The sequence below is a fragment of the Furipterus horrens genome, unplaced genomic scaffold (assembly GCF_987537825.1).
Source record: "Furipterus horrens unplaced genomic scaffold, mFurHor1.1.pri manual_scaffold_5, whole genome shotgun sequence".
NCBI lineage: Eukaryota > Metazoa > Chordata > Mammalia > Chiroptera > Furipteridae > Furipterus > Furipterus horrens.
The window spans coordinates 190,748,447-190,765,266 of NW_028327175.1; the positions used below are offsets into that span (position 1 = coordinate 190,748,447).

Consider the following 16,820-nt stretch of genomic DNA (forward strand, 5'->3'; position numbering starts at 1 on the left):
GTGATAGCCAAAACAGACTACTAGCTGGATACACGTGAAACACTAGCTCAGGCTCAGTGGTTGGCCTCATTCAGGGGGAAGTAGTAGGGAGTGGCAGGGACTGTGGCAAAGGACAGGAGCTGCAACTCAGATCTAAGAGATAGTAATGGTGTATTAATGTGGAGTGGCCAGATTTTCCCATTATTCCAAAGAAAGTCAGAACTCCATACTATTATATCAAATCCTGTCATTTTTAAATGCTGGCAAATAGTTCAATATTTTATAAACCCAGTCGTCGTCGTCGTCGTCGTCGTCGTCGTCGTCGGCAGCCGTCCGTCTCGAGAGACGATGGTGTAGCTTCTTAAGAGTCCATCTGCACCGCCAAGAATGGCTGTGCAGTCCGACTCGGGAGTGACATGGTAGTATCTGTCTCCTCCCGTGTTGAATCGACATCTTGCGATGACGCTGAAGCTACAGAGCCTGGGCAGGGTAATATGGAGGGTCTGCTGTTGCCCATGCAGCAGACCCCCCCTCTCTTCGCAGCTGAAGGATCCAAGGGAAAGACGGAGTCAATACAGCTTGGCTTCAGGTGCGCCGCAGGAGTTGCCGGTGTTGACTACAACGTCAAACCGCCTTAGGGACTCCGGCTCCGGATTTTCTGTTGGGGTTTACTCCCTTAGCCTTTCCCCTGAAGAGGTATGCCGCAAGGCAGCGGAGGTTTTTTGGAGTCAGAGTTTTCCTTCTCTGATAAACCCAGTGACCTGAGTGAAATAGAACAGGGCCAGCTTGTCTGCTCCACCTCTTCCTTGTACTCACTCCATTCTTGCCTGTCCAAACAGGCAAGTCAAAAAGCACTTACCATGAGCCTGGCACTATTTCAAGTACTTTGCACATATTAATATATTTAATCCACCGAAGTAGCCTGTGGGGAGGCACTGTTATCACCCAATGTTAAAAATGGAGACACCAAGACCTGAAATCACTTGCTCAAGGTCACCCAGCTTGTGTCAGCATTAGGATTCAAATCCCAGCCATCTGCCCCCCCAAAAGGCTCTCAGCCTATGCACTGGAAATCTGCTTTGCCAAAGCTAGTATGCTTAGGACTACTACTTGTTCTTTTACAGATGGAAGAGGGGCTCCCAACGCCAGACCTAACATTGTCTAGTCAGGGAAATATATTCCAGGTGTAAACAAATGACTTACAAAGTAACTTCTAGGACAGGATCTAGGAAAAAGTGTCCCTGACGCTAGGCCACATAGCATTTTTGTTGGACTTGGTGAGAAAAGACAGCATCGCTTTGGGCTTTTTAGGTAATAATTCAAGAAGAAAGGGTTTTGCACATTATGAATTTTGGACATGGGACGGGTAGCAGGGAAAACGAGGAAATATAAAGTCACTTCAGTGTCAACTATTCATGAGATTGGAGTACAGTGGCTTCCTAATGCATTAATTCATAGAGAAAAAGTATCATCTCATAATAAAGAGTTTATTAGAATTCAGAATTATGCACAATAAAAGCTCACAAAACTATATATATTTTAAATGGCATATTCCTCCCCAGTAATTCTGCATTAAGTATGTGGCAGAGCAAACAGACTTCCCTCTGCAGGACATAATTAAGAGTCTCTGTGATTAACGCCATCTTTGCAACATCACAGATGCTCGGCCAGTGCTTCACTCTACTTTCTATAAGATCTCTTTGCTGAACATCAAGCCTCATTGCAATGCCACTAGCGTTGATAAAATCCGTCTGAGGGAACGCTCTCTAATCAACAACTGTGCTTGCTTGTCTGTTTGATTTCATAGCGATTTGACCACCTTTATGACTACCAGACAGATAGAGGGACCACAGATGTTCTTGTAATGGATTCCCCTAACTTCCTGAACACCAAAGCCCCTACACTGGGGTGGTAAACTCAAAGCCACAGGGAGCCAGGAAGGGAGGAAGAATATGATGACAGAGAGGAACTGCCACTCAGTCCCATACAATTGCTACCATGCAGGAACTAGGGACACAGTTCCCAGAGTTTTCCAATTTTTCAAATTAAAAAAAAAGGTAAAAATATAAATTTGTATGTGAACTCTTACAATTTTTATATACTGATCCATCTTTTTAAAAACACTGTGTGGTCAAATACAACACTTCAGCTGTCTGGATCTGTCTCATGGGCTGCCAGTTAGAACCTATATCTCTGTTCATTTCTGATGCATACATTCAAATTTTAATGAAATGCTCCTGATCCTCATGTTTCCTAGGTAATGTATGTAGCCCAAAATGAAAGGAAGTAGCTTTGGTAGTCAAGTTTAACCTTGGATTTCATTAAGGTGAAATGAGCAAGTCAACCCAACCAAGCTTCCCCAGGAAAAGAGAAGCCAAGTTTAGGCCATTTAAGGTCCCCTACGTCCCATCCCTTTATTACATGTTTGAAAGCCCCTTCCAGCTATTAAACTATCATTTGCCAACAAACGCCCTCTGTTGCCCTGCAAACTGTGTTAGACACAGGAGATACCCAACCGCAGCCAACACTGCTCCTATTCTGAGCAAAGAGAGAGCAACGTGAAGACATACCTACCAAGAGAAGACCCCTCAACCCCTGGACTGTGCTGATCCCAAAGAAACAAGCAGGAAAGTAGCACTGGGCATTTTTGATTTGTTTTAACCTTCATTGACAAATAACTATGACATCAACTCAAGTACTTTTAAAAACGGGACATGACTTTATCTTTTTCTTTGTGCTTTTCTATATTTCCTGTAATAAACACGTAAAATTCTCATAATTAGAAAACAATAAATTGATTTAATCATGCATATTTCATTTGGGACCAGCCAAACTATAAATAAATAAAATCATTGCTGTAATAATTAAAAGTTACATATTATTCCACACATATTTCCTAAGGAAAAAAATATTTCATTGGTTACCACTTCCTCTCAACTGACATCCATTTTATTTTACTTCCTTCAATCCTTAAATATACCACGCTCCAAAACTTTTATTTTTAATGTCATCATTGCTAAGGGACACTGACTTAAATGTGCCCAGCAGTGGACACAGTCCACCAAATTCTAAGAGGAGAAACTGAACCTCAGGTTATTTTCAAGATGAAACCAGAGTTGTCCTCACCTTATACGGAAAACCTAAGAGTTTCCAAATACGCATAAATGGAATTCCCAGTGAAAAAGAGAATCCCTTTTTCCATTTCCTGTATATCTCGTTTCTTTCCCTCTTGCTGCCTAAGACTCACTCCGCAGGAGAGAAGTGACAAGAAGAAAGGGCTATTGGAAGGGGACTTACGTCTTTCAAGGGGGCCAGTTTCACGACTGTCTGATAGGAAGGGGTAAGAGTGGCTGGGTAGTTGTAGTCGACAATATCATGTTGATAATCGGCTTTGTAGGTGATCTGAAACACAAAGGAAAGAGCAAGGAAAGAGAAATTGGCCCCCACTTTCTTTTGACCTTGTGTGAATGTCACAGGAAGTATTTTTAAAAGTAGCCAGAAACAAAATTAATTCCGTTTCATCACCTCCAAGGAAAATTAAATTATGTTCACACTTTGGCTTTAATTAATTTGAATTCTTCCTCTTAATTAATTCAAAATTCATTAACTTCCATCAGTGGCACATTTATTTTATCTTATTAATTATGGGACCTCTTGTAGTTTTTGTTAAAAGAAGTATTTGCTCAGGAATATACAATGGAAGAGCTTCTTGCCTAACTCCCAGAAAAATACATGAGAAGTCAAGAGTCTTCAGCGTGTGTTAAATTTTTTTCTAAATATCAAATATGACATTCTCAAGCAGAGGAAATTTGACATTTTGTATGTTTTAATAATGAAATTGTTTTTTTTTTTTAAGTGTCTTTTACCTCCAAGATTTACAACTTGGCATGTGCAAACCTATAAACTGAATTGACGAAGCCAAGGTCAGATTAATAGATTACAGGATATGCTGAAAACAGGGACCTGATCTGTTCGGAAGACCAACACCTTCAATGAGCAATAGGTCTGCAGTGAACACTATGATGGAATAAATGAATGAACCTATCAACCAACCACCCAGCCGACCAACAAATCCCAAATAAATCCCAAATGCTTTGGAAATTTGAGGACTTCCAAATAAGAATTACGCTCATTCATTTCTCTTCATCTCTCAGAAATTGAAAGTTTTTCTCACACTGGATCAATTCCAACGGATCTGACTACTCTTCAAACCAGAGAAAGCTGAGATAAAAGAAATGGAGGCTGTTGAAAAATGTCATGGATTTTAACATCGCTTTAGTTGTATGGGTCAGAGAAGGAAAACTCTGACTCCAAAAAACCTCCGCTGCCTTGCGGCATACCTCTTCAGGGGAAAGGCTAAGGGAGTAAACCCCGACAGAAAATCCGGAGCCGGAGTCCCTAAGGCGGTTTGACGTTGTAGTCAACACCGGCAACTCCTGCGGCGCACCTGAAGCCAAGCTGTATTGACTCCGTCTTTCCCTTGGACGCTTCAGCTGCGAAGAGAGGGGGGGTCTGCTGCATGGGCAACAGCAGACCCTCCATATCACCCTGCCCAGGCTCTGTAGCTTCAGCTTCACTGGAGAGGACACTCCAGCGTCATCGCAAGATGTCGATTCAACACAGGAGGAGACAGATACCGTGTCACTCCCGAGTCGGACTGCACAGCCATTCTCGGCGGTGCAGATAGACTCTTAAGAAGCTACACCACCGTCTCTCGAGACGGACGGCTGCCAACGAGTTGTATGGGTTCACATTTAGAAACTCTCATGTGTCAGCCTTTACATAATAGAAAGCTGATTTTTTTTAAAAAGGAGGTTGAAATGAATTGGCTGAAGTGCATAGGGCCCCGCCTCTTCCCATTCCAACAGACCCCCAGGCCCTGCAGGCCCTTCACAAAAGCACTCACATCGCTTGCCAGGCTTCCAACTTTCATAGCATGGAGAGTCCGTCTGTCCAAACCAACTCCTGCATAGTGGCCTCTCATGTGGTTCTGGTAGTTTTCTTTATATTTATTCTACATGGGAACACAAAACTTTCAACAAAAGCATTCTCTTCCCAAACCGTTGAAGGTGAACTCCTCATCTTAATGGACTGAATTAAAAATATAACTGATTAAAGAGAACCTATTGAAGTAGTCAGTGTTTCACTGAACAAAAAATAAGACAAACTTAAAAAAAACAACTGAAATTTCAGGCAAGCACAAGAAGTTGGCATGAGACAAGCACACAGCACACAGGAAAACACAAGATCTGATGAACACAGACAGCACAACCCAGGCCTGATTTTTAAAAAATATTTTCAATTGTACATCTACCAGATTTTTTCAGTGTGAAAACCTACCGTGAGAGCGCGGAGCACTGCAATAGACAAGCACAGGCTGTTCTGGAATGTGTGCAAAGCCCCATGCTGGGCTCGTACAAATCGCTGCATGCTATCACCTCCACTTCTGAACAGATGAAGAGTAACACCTGAGCTCTGCCAAATTCTATGCATTTTACATCACAGATTGGTCACTACTGCAACCATGTGAAATAATGTTATGTCCCGAAGGCAGCTTACCAAATAACCGGAACCAAAACGGGATGACAAGAAGCCATAAGTAGGAATATTTGTGTAGCTTCTAAGGAAGCTACATTAAAATGACCTTCCCTGGGAGGCCATTGAGTTATTAGGCACTGAGAATATTTAAAGAGAATAATATTACTGCATATCAAGACATGATTCTACTTACTGCAGTTGATCTTCGTAAGTGCTCTACAGGGACAGGAATTATTGTCACCCCAGGTCTACAGATGGGCAAGGCGGCTCAGAGAGCTTAAACTATTGGCCCAAAGTCAGCCACTTGGCTGACTGTGAAATCAGGTCTGTCAGCTCCAAAACTGGTGCTCTTCACCACTAATTTATGCAAAATAAATTCCTTGCTGATCCTTACAAAGTCCCACATGATTTTCAACGCTACTATGACATGCAGCTAAGCAGAAGTAAATTCACATAATCTAGTACAGGTCCTTGATGCTATCAAGGATACATCTCCAGACCTTCTCCGAGAATTTCAAAATTTGCCAATGTCACGTCAGCATGTATCTGCTTAACTGGAAAATGGGGAAGTCATATCCAGCTCCCCAGGTGATTGTGCAGGTCAAATGGGAGCAGGTAAGAGGCACCAGGTCACAATGAGAAGGGATGCCGCATGCTCTTCCAGGCTCCCTCCCCAGCATTTGCCACTGCATGTCAGACAGTGCCACACACGAAGGATGCAAGAGGACAGGTAGGTGCTGCCCTGAGGACTCGAGACTCAAGGTCAAGTATGTGTCAGGGGATGTAATAAAATTTAACTCTATGTGGACCAGTCCCAGCAGACAATCTTAATCAAATCTGCTAGGTATTTGTGCCTATGAGGCCATGCTTCTCCAAGACACACAAGTACATTCACTTAGACTGTCTCTTAGGAGACCTACAAATGAAGGTCATAAAAAAGCCCAAACATATGCTTCAGCATTCAAAACTCACATCACTGGTGAATTGTGAGATCTTGCTCATGTTCCTGAATTGAGGTGTTTCACAGTAGTTGATACTGTGACCTTTACTACTTTCCAGACCCTTCTTATACTCCACCTTAGGAACCAAAACACCAGTTGCACAGTAGAACCAAACCCGAAGTCACTCTTGAAAATGTCACCAGGACTTTACTAGGATATTTTTAGAAAACTTTCAACCCAAGATTTAAATATACAAGGCCTAGCACACTGCAAGTTAATAGCACATATTTTCCTTTCAAGTAATAAATAAGTGAATGATCTATTTTGTTCTAAATTTAAAAAATACATATTGTCTTTTGAGACTAAATACTATAAGATTCCAAACTGCTCAAAAATGGCAAAACTGGTTTTAGAAATCAGGACAGTGGTTACTCTTGGGAACAAGTCTGTGAGGAGATATAAAGAGGGGGCATGTCTGGACTTTTGTCACATTGTTTTTTGATCCGGGCACTAATTACACAGATGTGTCCACTAGTGAAAATCCTTCCTGTTATACTTAATGATATATGCACTTCTCTGCATGAATACTTAAATAAAACTTAACCAAAAATGTTAGTTTACAAAGGCCATTCATAGGTGCATAAAGTGTCTTCTAATTTTAAATGGGTTGGCTAATTGAGCTCCTTTGGGTAGCTGGGTGTCAAATGTGAAGCTATAGTTATTAAATAGGCTTCAAGTCATCCCAGGTAATTGGAGAAGGAGCTGAAGGCTGATTACCATTAACAGAGGCATGGCTGGTTTGTCTCACTGGATAAACACAAGGGCAAAAAGAAACCAAAGGTTCCCTCGTGAACTCTTACCAAAGGAAATACAAGTTGTTATCCTATATTATAAAATATATGGTGGGAACGAACATGCCTTCTAAAGTATGCAAGACACCAACGCTCACAATATGATATAAAGTAAAAAAGTACACAAAACTGCACATATAGTTGAATTCTAATTCTATAACTATATATTCTTATATTCATGTATTCACTTATAGTATATTCATATAGACAAGGCTGAAATGGTAACAGTGTTATTCCTGGATGGTAGAACCATTCTGTCAGTGGTCTGGTTCCAGTTCTGTCCCTAACAGTCTCTCTGAACCAGAACAAGACACTTTACTTTTCCAGACCAATGATGAAGGAAGGGCCTAAAGGCTGCAAAGGCCTCATCTAGATCGAATGTCCTGTGATTCAAGAGCAACGTTCAGCAAACGTTCTCCATAAACGACCAGACACTAAACATTTTAGACTTTGCAGACCACAAAGTCTCTACATCACTCATCTCTGCCCTTGTAGCTTGAAAGCGGCCACGGACAATATGTAAATAAACATGATGTGTCTATGTTCCGATAAAATTTTATTTACAAATCTGGCTGCGGGCCAGATTTGGCACGCAGTTGGAAGTTTGCTGATCTCTGGCCTGGGGCAACAGAATCATCTGGAACATTTATTTAAAATGCAGATTCCAAGGCCTTGGCACCCTCTAGTACCACAAAGTATGTGAGGCTCCTGATGAGATCAGGAACCATCGCTCCTGGTGGTTCTAAGCTGCCCAAAGTTAGAGGACCACGAGTTAAATAATAATTTTGGGTAAAGAACTGACCTTGGGAGGTTAGGGAAGAAAAATGCCTTAGGATAACTGCCTCTCTGATTCTGTTGCAGATAACTTATGTTACTCACAACAAGTTACAAGTAGAACTACTTTTAACAGTTTTAATTCTTCCTCTCTCTCTTTGAGATATTGCCAACTCACATTGCCTTCAGGGTCCAGATAGGTAATACAAACGAGACTCCAGGACATGAAAAGTACATGGGGGGCTAGAGGGGATACTTCCTTGCCAAAGAGTCCTAACAATTCTAAGAATTTTAACCATTAGGTAGGACAAACAAAACATGCCCTCTGGCAGCCAGTTCAGCCTCTAAGATAATTCATGTGGTACCCACAGTTACCAAGGAATAGCGAGAGAATGGGAGAGGTTCAAGTTTGAAACTTGTATTGTTCTTTGATTTCTGCTCTATGATAACAACTGACAGTTATAAAGGTTGACTCATGCAGTATTCTGGCAACTAGAAATCTATTGCCTGGGACTTTTGAATACTGTACCTCAGCCTTGCAAGAATTCAGGGAGAAACTTTTGAACCATCAGAGAAATTTAATTTGTTTAAATTTAATTGGTTTGATTGTAGGCTCTTTTGTGAATTGCTTTTACTACAAAACTCTTCTTTGGGAATTGGCAACCCACGTGTAGTTTATGTGGCATGATGTGGAATTTTTCCTGGGGATGCCCCACTCACTGCCTATAGGAGATAAAGGAGGTGACAGCAAACAGAATCGACTGTCCCCCACACACACCTCGCTCACAAGCTTGTTGACGCTCTGAGCACGCTTCAGAACCAAGTTGTCCTGGGCTGGGAGGGAGTGATAGTGTGCAGCTCCTTTCATTCTGTTGAAGTCCTGCCTGTATTTTATCTGCAAGAAACACACAAAGAGGGTCCTGAGTTGTTGTCTTCAGACCCAATGACAGAAATTACTCCGAAATTACCCCACACTTAATGGCAACATTTACTTCATAGGATTTTCTGAAGGAAAAAAATCATATGGGTTTTTTTTCCATAAAATCCACAAATCACTCAGTCCCTGTTGTATTAAAATTTTACCAGCCAGTTCCACATTTTACACTCTAATTTTGCATGAAGAAAGATCTTAAAACAATCTTACAGAAAGGTGTGGTCCCAAACCCAGTCTGCCCTTGGTTGCAACATCATTTCTTATCTCATCTACAGAGGAGGGGCAAAGAGCATAATATATCTTTCATTTCCCCTTGAGGTAAAAGCGTACCATTCTGGGCAAATGAGTTTAATAACTGAAAAGTAACAGAGTAAAGGAGAAGGGCAAAGGGGTTTTGAAATGGATGCTTGCCTTCTGTTTAAAGATCAAGTTCAAATTAGCGTATTAGATCTATCGTGTGTGTCCTTTCCAAGTTTAATTATAGCCTATCTTTCAAGGACTGCCAGCTGGCCAACATTCTGCCAATAAAAGTCATTTTATCAACTGGGTCTCACCTAGTTTGATAATCATATGACTTTTTTTTATCATCTATTCCCCTAAAGTGCTCGCTTTCAAGATGGGTATGCTGCAAAGGCTGGACCAGAATTCGTACTTGCTTCAGCTGATGTAGTTATGCCATTTGTCCATATCAATCTCCTTTGAAGCAGATAAATGTGACCGAACAAAAGAAGCAGATACCAGATATCTGGATAGAAATCAAGGGCTAACTTTCTACTTTGGCTCGGCGCTCATTTATCTGTGTGCAGGTTTCCATAAGCATGGCCTTCTGTCTCGTTCCTCCTCTGCTTCTGTGGCTCATGGGTTGTCCCAAAGGGGTACTTACATCACTAGCGAGTTCGTTGGCCTTCTTGGCATTCTGATAAGCTGGGGTGATCATGGCGGGAAAGCTGCCCTTCCCTTTGTGCTCCACATATTCCTCCAAGTAACCCTGCTGAGTAATCAAAGATTCCGATCAGTAATGCTCCCCTCCCTGCATGGGTGGGAAAGGAGCAATGAACTTTCCTAGAGTCTGTTCCCACAGAGGCCTGTCCACGTTGGACATTCCAGTGGTCTCCCTAGGGACAGTACCATGTGGTGGCTAAGACAGTAGACTGTGGAGTCAGGGCTACTTCCTGCTGCCCAGTACACTGCCAGCACTATGTAAATGGGAACTGTTCTCATTATCACCATAATCATTTCCACCAGTTAAATCAAGACACTCGGCCAGTCTCCCAGGCTCGTGTATTATGGTGCATTCATTGCTGAGCTGACCCCAGGAAAGCCCTTCTGCCTTCCAGTCGTCTTCAACACTACCTTTCTCAGGCCCAGTGGTAGGCTGATGCAGAGACATGTTGACATTCCAAATGTAGTCTCCCCCAGTGACGTATGTCATTTACCAAGAAGGACAGCATTATAGAACCATTTGAATTTTTGTAATTGGTGAAACAATTTCAAATTGCCGTAAGAAGATCTGAAATGGGACTAAATGCATATTTCAGACTCAGTATTATCACCTGAGTCTTAATCTCTTCCTTCCTCCTCCGCACACCACCCACCCACTCCCACAAAGGAAAGGCTCCTCTCAAAAAACTGTCATCATGTCACCAGTATAAAGTTTCCCTGGTAGTTGGATGTATTTCAAGACCTCATCAGATGCTACTTTCTCTCTGGGAACTCCTCCTTTTCTTTCAGCCCTGTCCTGGGCTGAATCAGCTGCTTCCTCATCTGTGTTCCCACAGATATGGAGCAGCCCTTAGAGCGCTCCCCTGGGCTCATGGCTCCATTCCCTGCTGGTTTCCTCCAAGGCAAGGGCCTGTCCTGCTACAGCACCTAGTTCGGAGTCTGGCACACCCATTTCCTTAAAGGAAAGAGTTAGGTCACATTAGAATGCCTGGACTCTCTTTTTATCCCATAATGACAACTGTCCATCCTGATTGCTCCTGTATACTTGGCTGCCAGAATGTTCTGGGCCAAAAGTAAAGAGTAAAAAAAAAAAAAAAGTTAAGTTAAACAAATAATAATAAGGGCGCTCAAATTCTTTAGTAATCCCTTTTGCCTACTCTGCTCTATGGTCTGGGCTTGGTCGGTAGTGTATTTTAACTTCCCTGTTGATATGTATCTAATGTTATGTGTATAAATCTATAAGACAGCTAATTGCATTGGGACGTTGACTGGTTACAAATAATAAACTGATTGCCTATCACAGTCTACGAATCTAAAAGAACAGTTACTCATTAAAAAGAAGAATAAGTTGTTTGCATTTCAGGCACCACTACAGATATTTATAGTTTATCTGACTGTCTGCCTGCTTCTCTCTTACTCACTCCCGCTCAGGCCCTGGTGAGTCCCACTAAATCACTCGGTAGAATGCCACACAAGACTGATCCTCTCGACAGCTGCTAGCAGTGCTGTCAGGCAACCTCCACTCTGATTCTTGCATGTGTTATTATCACGACTGGAAACGTCAACCAAAATGTCCTAATAATCAAGAACCAACTACACTACACTCCTACGAAGCTACATTTCATCGATGTGTATAGACACACATCTGAAATTACATGTGTGTGTTATAATTATTGGCAGAAAGCACTGTCCACATTTAGAAAAAAATCATTTTTGTCAAATACAGAAACCAAATGTTTTTCAACTAATTGATTTTTAAAAGTTGTCCTGAGCCTTCTAAAAACATATTTCAAACATGAAACAAATAAAAACATATTTCCATTGAGTTTACAGCACTGAGAGACCATTTAACAAACTTATGGAATTTCATAAAACAGCTCTTTTAATTCAAAACCAAATACAGTATTCCCTCACTTATCATGGGTATTACGTTCCAGACCCCCCCTGCAAAGTATGAACCTTACATTTATTCTATACTCTTAAACCTACGTAACTTTAACAACATACGTATACAGTACTGCAAAACCCCACGATATAGCAAAAAATCTGCAATAAATAATTAAATATAATATTTTTTTAATCCCGCGATACAGTGAGGCCGCAATAAGAGAACCGCGATATAGAGAGGGACTACTGTATATTTGCTCAAACAAGACATTTGCAATGGGGTCATAAAACATCTTCACAGGTCTATATCCACACAGAGACAACTTGTTTTATTGAAGGAGAGAAATAAGTTATTTGTTTTCTTTTATAAATTATGTACGTTGAACAAGTCATTTATGTTGTAGACTCTACCTACTGTCAAAAATTCAAACAACTGTCCAATTAAGAAAAAAATATCCACTAAGCCCATTGAATGTATCTGCCAGTACACTCAGTTGGTCTTCCAATATTATTTACTTACAACAGTGAAAAATAATGTTCCCTTTCTGCCCTACAATACCTGTCTAGTGCCAGAAAAGAGACAGGGATAAAAATTGGCTTGTAAAGCATCTCAACCTTTTTACACCTTGTCAAAATGCAGTTCGTTTAATAAGTAAAATTTGGAAAAAGGTTTGCATTCTCTGGAATATTGCTTCATTTAGCCGCCTAGATAAGAAAATACACTTTCTAAGAAAATGAGCCCTGCTCCTCTGTGAATTGCTCAATATTTTTCAAGACACGTATTTTGATCCCCTTTGTGCTGATGCGGTGGTGGGTTAAAAGTAGCCAGTCTCAGTCCTTGAGACCATTCTTCAGGGACGAGATGAGAATGCAGTTTTCATGGCAAACCTGCCATCTTGATATAGGTCCTTTACTTAAAAGTGCTTGGAATCTGACTTCCTAAATGGTTCAAGTTGAGCCCTGGGTAACTGTTTGCCCTTTACTTTCTGGCTTGGAAAATCCACCTTTCATAAACAGGACAAAGATGAACCACAGCCCAGCCTCTGATGAGATGGTCCTAGGCTACGTCACAGGCTAGAGAACTGACCTTTTGCAAAGGGCCATCTCCCAGGAAGTCATTTTATCACATACCCGGCCATACTGATCCGTATAGTCCTTCGTCAACGTGCCCTCAGCTCCAGTAGCTGAACCAGCCATTCCCTTCATTTCTCTTTGATATTGTTGATGGTACTTCACCTGTTGGAAGGGAAAGGACAAACCCAGTGTATTTAGCCTCCTGTGCACAGAGACCGGAAGTGTAAAACTAAGTGGTTTGTGCAATGTTCTTTTTATGCTTGGGTCTGGGAAGTGCAGCTTAGACATAAAAGTGCAAAATCATCATAAAATTGATTGAAAACTATGAAGATAAGCTACTTCCTGAATCCGCATGCATGCAAAAGTAGACAGGAACTGGGACTTGTCAGGCTCGGGTAACTTCCTGCTTCCTGCCCTAACAGGACAATAGTGCTGGGGACTCTTACATCACTCGCCAGCTCATTGGCTCTTTTGGCTATCTGATAAGCAGGTGTGATCAGAGCAGGAAAACTGCCTTTCCCTCTCTGCTGTTCATAGTCCTCTGTGTATCGCACCTGGAAAATGAAAACAAACTTTGAATCACATGTCTCCATCCAGCTGTCTACCAGGCAACCTGTGTGAGATGCCTTGCTCAGGGCTCTTAAAACACCCCGCAAGCACCCATCACTGCCCTTATGGCAATGTAACTGGCTTATAGCTGGATGGACCCTGTGCATCTCATTTACCTTTTTATTCCCAGTACTCAGCACAGTGCCTGGCACGTAGAGAACCTCATTGCAGAACTCAAACACATATGTGTGTGGCACCTGGTGTGGGCCAGGTGTAGGGACGGGGCATGGGAATAAGGCTTTGGCCTTTGTGGAGCTGCCAGTCGAGTCTGGGAGACAAAAGAGGCTTCTCAACCCAAAGCAAATAGAAGCCACTGTTCGTCTGAACCTGAATTTGTGCTTAAACTTCCCACTGAGAACAATAATAATTTCTTGATCTTATGCTATGGAGCAACTAGACTATGAAAAGGCAAGCGGTAGAAAAATCTTTAGAAGTTATGTACTAAAATTTTCAATGACAAGAAGAGAATCTGAAATCACTTCTTTCCGTTTAATCAGATACAACTGATTTGTCACTAATACTATTCTAAAGTTTTCTCTCTAAAGATGAGTTTTCACGAGGCCTATGTGAGCTAACTTATCTGATCCAACCATACTTGACCTTCGAAATGTCTTCCTGTTCCCCGCATAGGACTGAGATGCCTCCCCCATTCTCTCTCCCTGCTACATTCTCCCTCCCTCCTTCTCCAAGTAAGGAAGGAATGGGGAGTCTTAAATGAGAATCACTGAGCCGTGGCCTTCAGCATTTCTTACATCACTTTGAAGGTGCCCCCCAGCCTTGGCCCGCAGCAGCTCAGGAGCATCCGCCACCGTGGTGAACCTGGAGACACGCTCCTCGTGCCCTCTCTTGTATTCCACCTGACGAGAAGACAGCACAGAGTCAAGGCCATAGTCATCGGCCTTCATGAAAGCCTCTCCCAGGAGCTCTCTTAAAACTACACCATCCAGCGACCCTCAACACACGCCTGTGCGGAGGCTGAGTGGCTTCTCACACGGATGCTAATGTGAGAAGTCCAAGAAAGTGCAAGGCACTGCTAAACATCCACAAATGTGAACTCACTTCAACTCTATAACCATCGCATGAGGCAGGACTGTTATTAACTGTTATTTTCCCTCTTTTACACCAAAACAGCTGAGGATTAGAGAGGTTAGGTAATTTGCTCATGGTCACAAAGCCAGTGAAAGAGCCAGGATTCCAAATCTGAGGTCTTAACTAACAAGCTGTGCTGTTCTCCAGGAGGGTCTGCCATCTATTTAATGAGAACTTTATGTGGTCTTCTCTCCATTTGATGGATGATACTCAGTCAAGACACATAGAATAACTGACAGGGGAAAGATAAGAACAGTTTCCTCCATGATGCTACACTAACAGTACCTACTGTCTCATTGGATTTTATCTGAATTCCAGGGGTACACCAATAACAAATATTAGCATAATTAATGGTGAATAAGCACTAAGACACTCACTTGGCTGGCCAGCTGGTTGGCTCTCTTGGCCCTTTGATAAGCAGGCGTGATCATGGCTGGGAAGCTCCCTTTGCCTTTCTGCTGCTCATAGTCTTCTGTATATTCCTGCTGATCAGAGCCAATGTCAGCATAAGAACCACTAAGATTTTGGGTGAGAACCAATAAAACTACAATAGTAAGCATCATGAGGATCAATGCAACTGATAAGATCCCTGGAAAATAATTCAGTCACCTGGAATGAATTCGAAAATGTTATTCACATTTTGTGAAATGATTACTCACAAATGAAACGCACCTTCAAATAATGTTCCCCAAGTCAAAAACTTTCCCCTTCAATGTTTACGTCAAGTTACGCGGAACCTGGCACACCCCGAGGCCGATCCTTTGGCTCAAACGCATGTATTATAACGTAGCAAGGGCTATGAAGGAGAGTGGTCTGTAACCTGTCCACGGGGGACAGTTCTACGGCCGTGGGAGTAAAATGTCTGTCGCTTTTTCCTCCTTACGTTTTGAGTATCTCTACTGATTAGTTTTCTTAATGAGATATAGAAACTTAGCATTTGTGTTTCTATTGCTTTCTTTCCATTGGCTAAAGGAAAAGTCACTGAAGACAAACAATATTTTCCAAAGTGATTTCCTTAAAGGGCAGGGGCCCTGGGTGTGTTTAGAAGATGAGAAGGTATTCTTTGCAAATTGTTCAGGATTTCCACAATCTGGACTACAATTGCCGCCCCCCCCCTTTTTTTTTTTACATAAAAACCTACTAAAGTAAGGTCTCTCTTACAGTCCCGAAGGTCAGAAATCCAAAATGGGCCCTGATCAGGGCTGGTTCCTTCTGGAGGCTCTAGGGCAGAATCTGTTTCTTTGCCTTTTCCAGCTTCCAGAAACTGCCAGCATTCCTTGGCTTCTGGCTCCAAACGGCTTAGACCTCTGCTTCTGACTGACCTGCCAGCCTTCCTCCTTATCAGGACCCAAGTGATTACATTGCAACCACCCTAATAATCCAGGATAATCTTCCCAGCTCAAAATCCTTAATTTACTCACATCTGCAAAGTCGCCTTGGACATGGAAGTAACATATAACCAGGTTCCAGGAATTAGGACATAGGAATCTTTGGGGGAGGGGCCATTATTCCGTCTACCACAACCTACCTTAAAATAAAGGAACATTCAAACTAATGACTAAAGTGATTTTTAGGGCCCTTACCTCACCAAGAGATTTTCGAGCTTCCACCATCCTTACAATTTCAGGATCTGGCAGAGCCCCTGGGCACCAAACGTCCCCTTCCCCATATCCAGTCCAATAGTCTCTCTATAAAGGAAACACACACATGCATACAAAGACATTTGGTAGATAAAATCCCCCCACCAACCCCAGCCTCCCAGCAATGCTCACACACATTGTCAGTATCAGAGTGAAGTTCTCTGAAAAAAAAACAACTATAACCTTCTATTGGTATATGGCAGATCTCAGCTAGCAAAGTGTTCATTTTTTTCAAACTAAAAAATAACCTAATATCCTACACAACTGAACTTTCTGAGATTCATTTATATCACAGAAGAGTTCCAAAGGTAACTGAACAGTTATTTGCTTATCATTGCACCAAGACTGGGCGGCAAGGAGTTCCTGTGGACCAGAAATCTGGAGATTAATCAGCATTATTCATCAAGCTTCAAAAACTACTTTCTGTTATGTGCTTAGCATTGGGCTAAGCAATTAACGTTGGAAAAGCAAAAACAGAAAACAGGAAAGAAAGAAGACAAAGTTCCTTTTTTAAGATACTTATGACCCACCTAGAGAAATAACACTGCCCTACGAAACAATT

At 42.0% G+C, this 16,820-nt stretch overlaps 1 protein-coding gene across 1 annotated transcript in view; it reads right to left on the reverse strand.

Annotated features, from left to right (window-relative positions):
- The window catches only part of NRAP (nebulin related anchoring protein), a 65,483-nt gene that overhangs the window by 41,473 nt on the left and 7,190 nt on the right, over window positions 1-16,820 (reverse strand). The window contains 10 exon segments of the mRNA XM_090278630.1: window positions 3,277-3,381; window positions 4,886-4,993; window positions 6,490-6,594; window positions 8,862-8,978; window positions 9,901-10,008; window positions 12,978-13,082; window positions 13,367-13,474; window positions 14,282-14,386; window positions 14,996-15,103; window positions 16,202-16,306. Of these exon segments, the coding sequence (XP_090134756.1) occupies window positions 3,277-3,381; window positions 4,886-4,993; window positions 6,490-6,594; window positions 8,862-8,978; window positions 9,901-10,008; window positions 12,978-13,082; window positions 13,367-13,474; window positions 14,282-14,386; window positions 14,996-15,103; window positions 16,202-16,306 (1,074 nt within the window).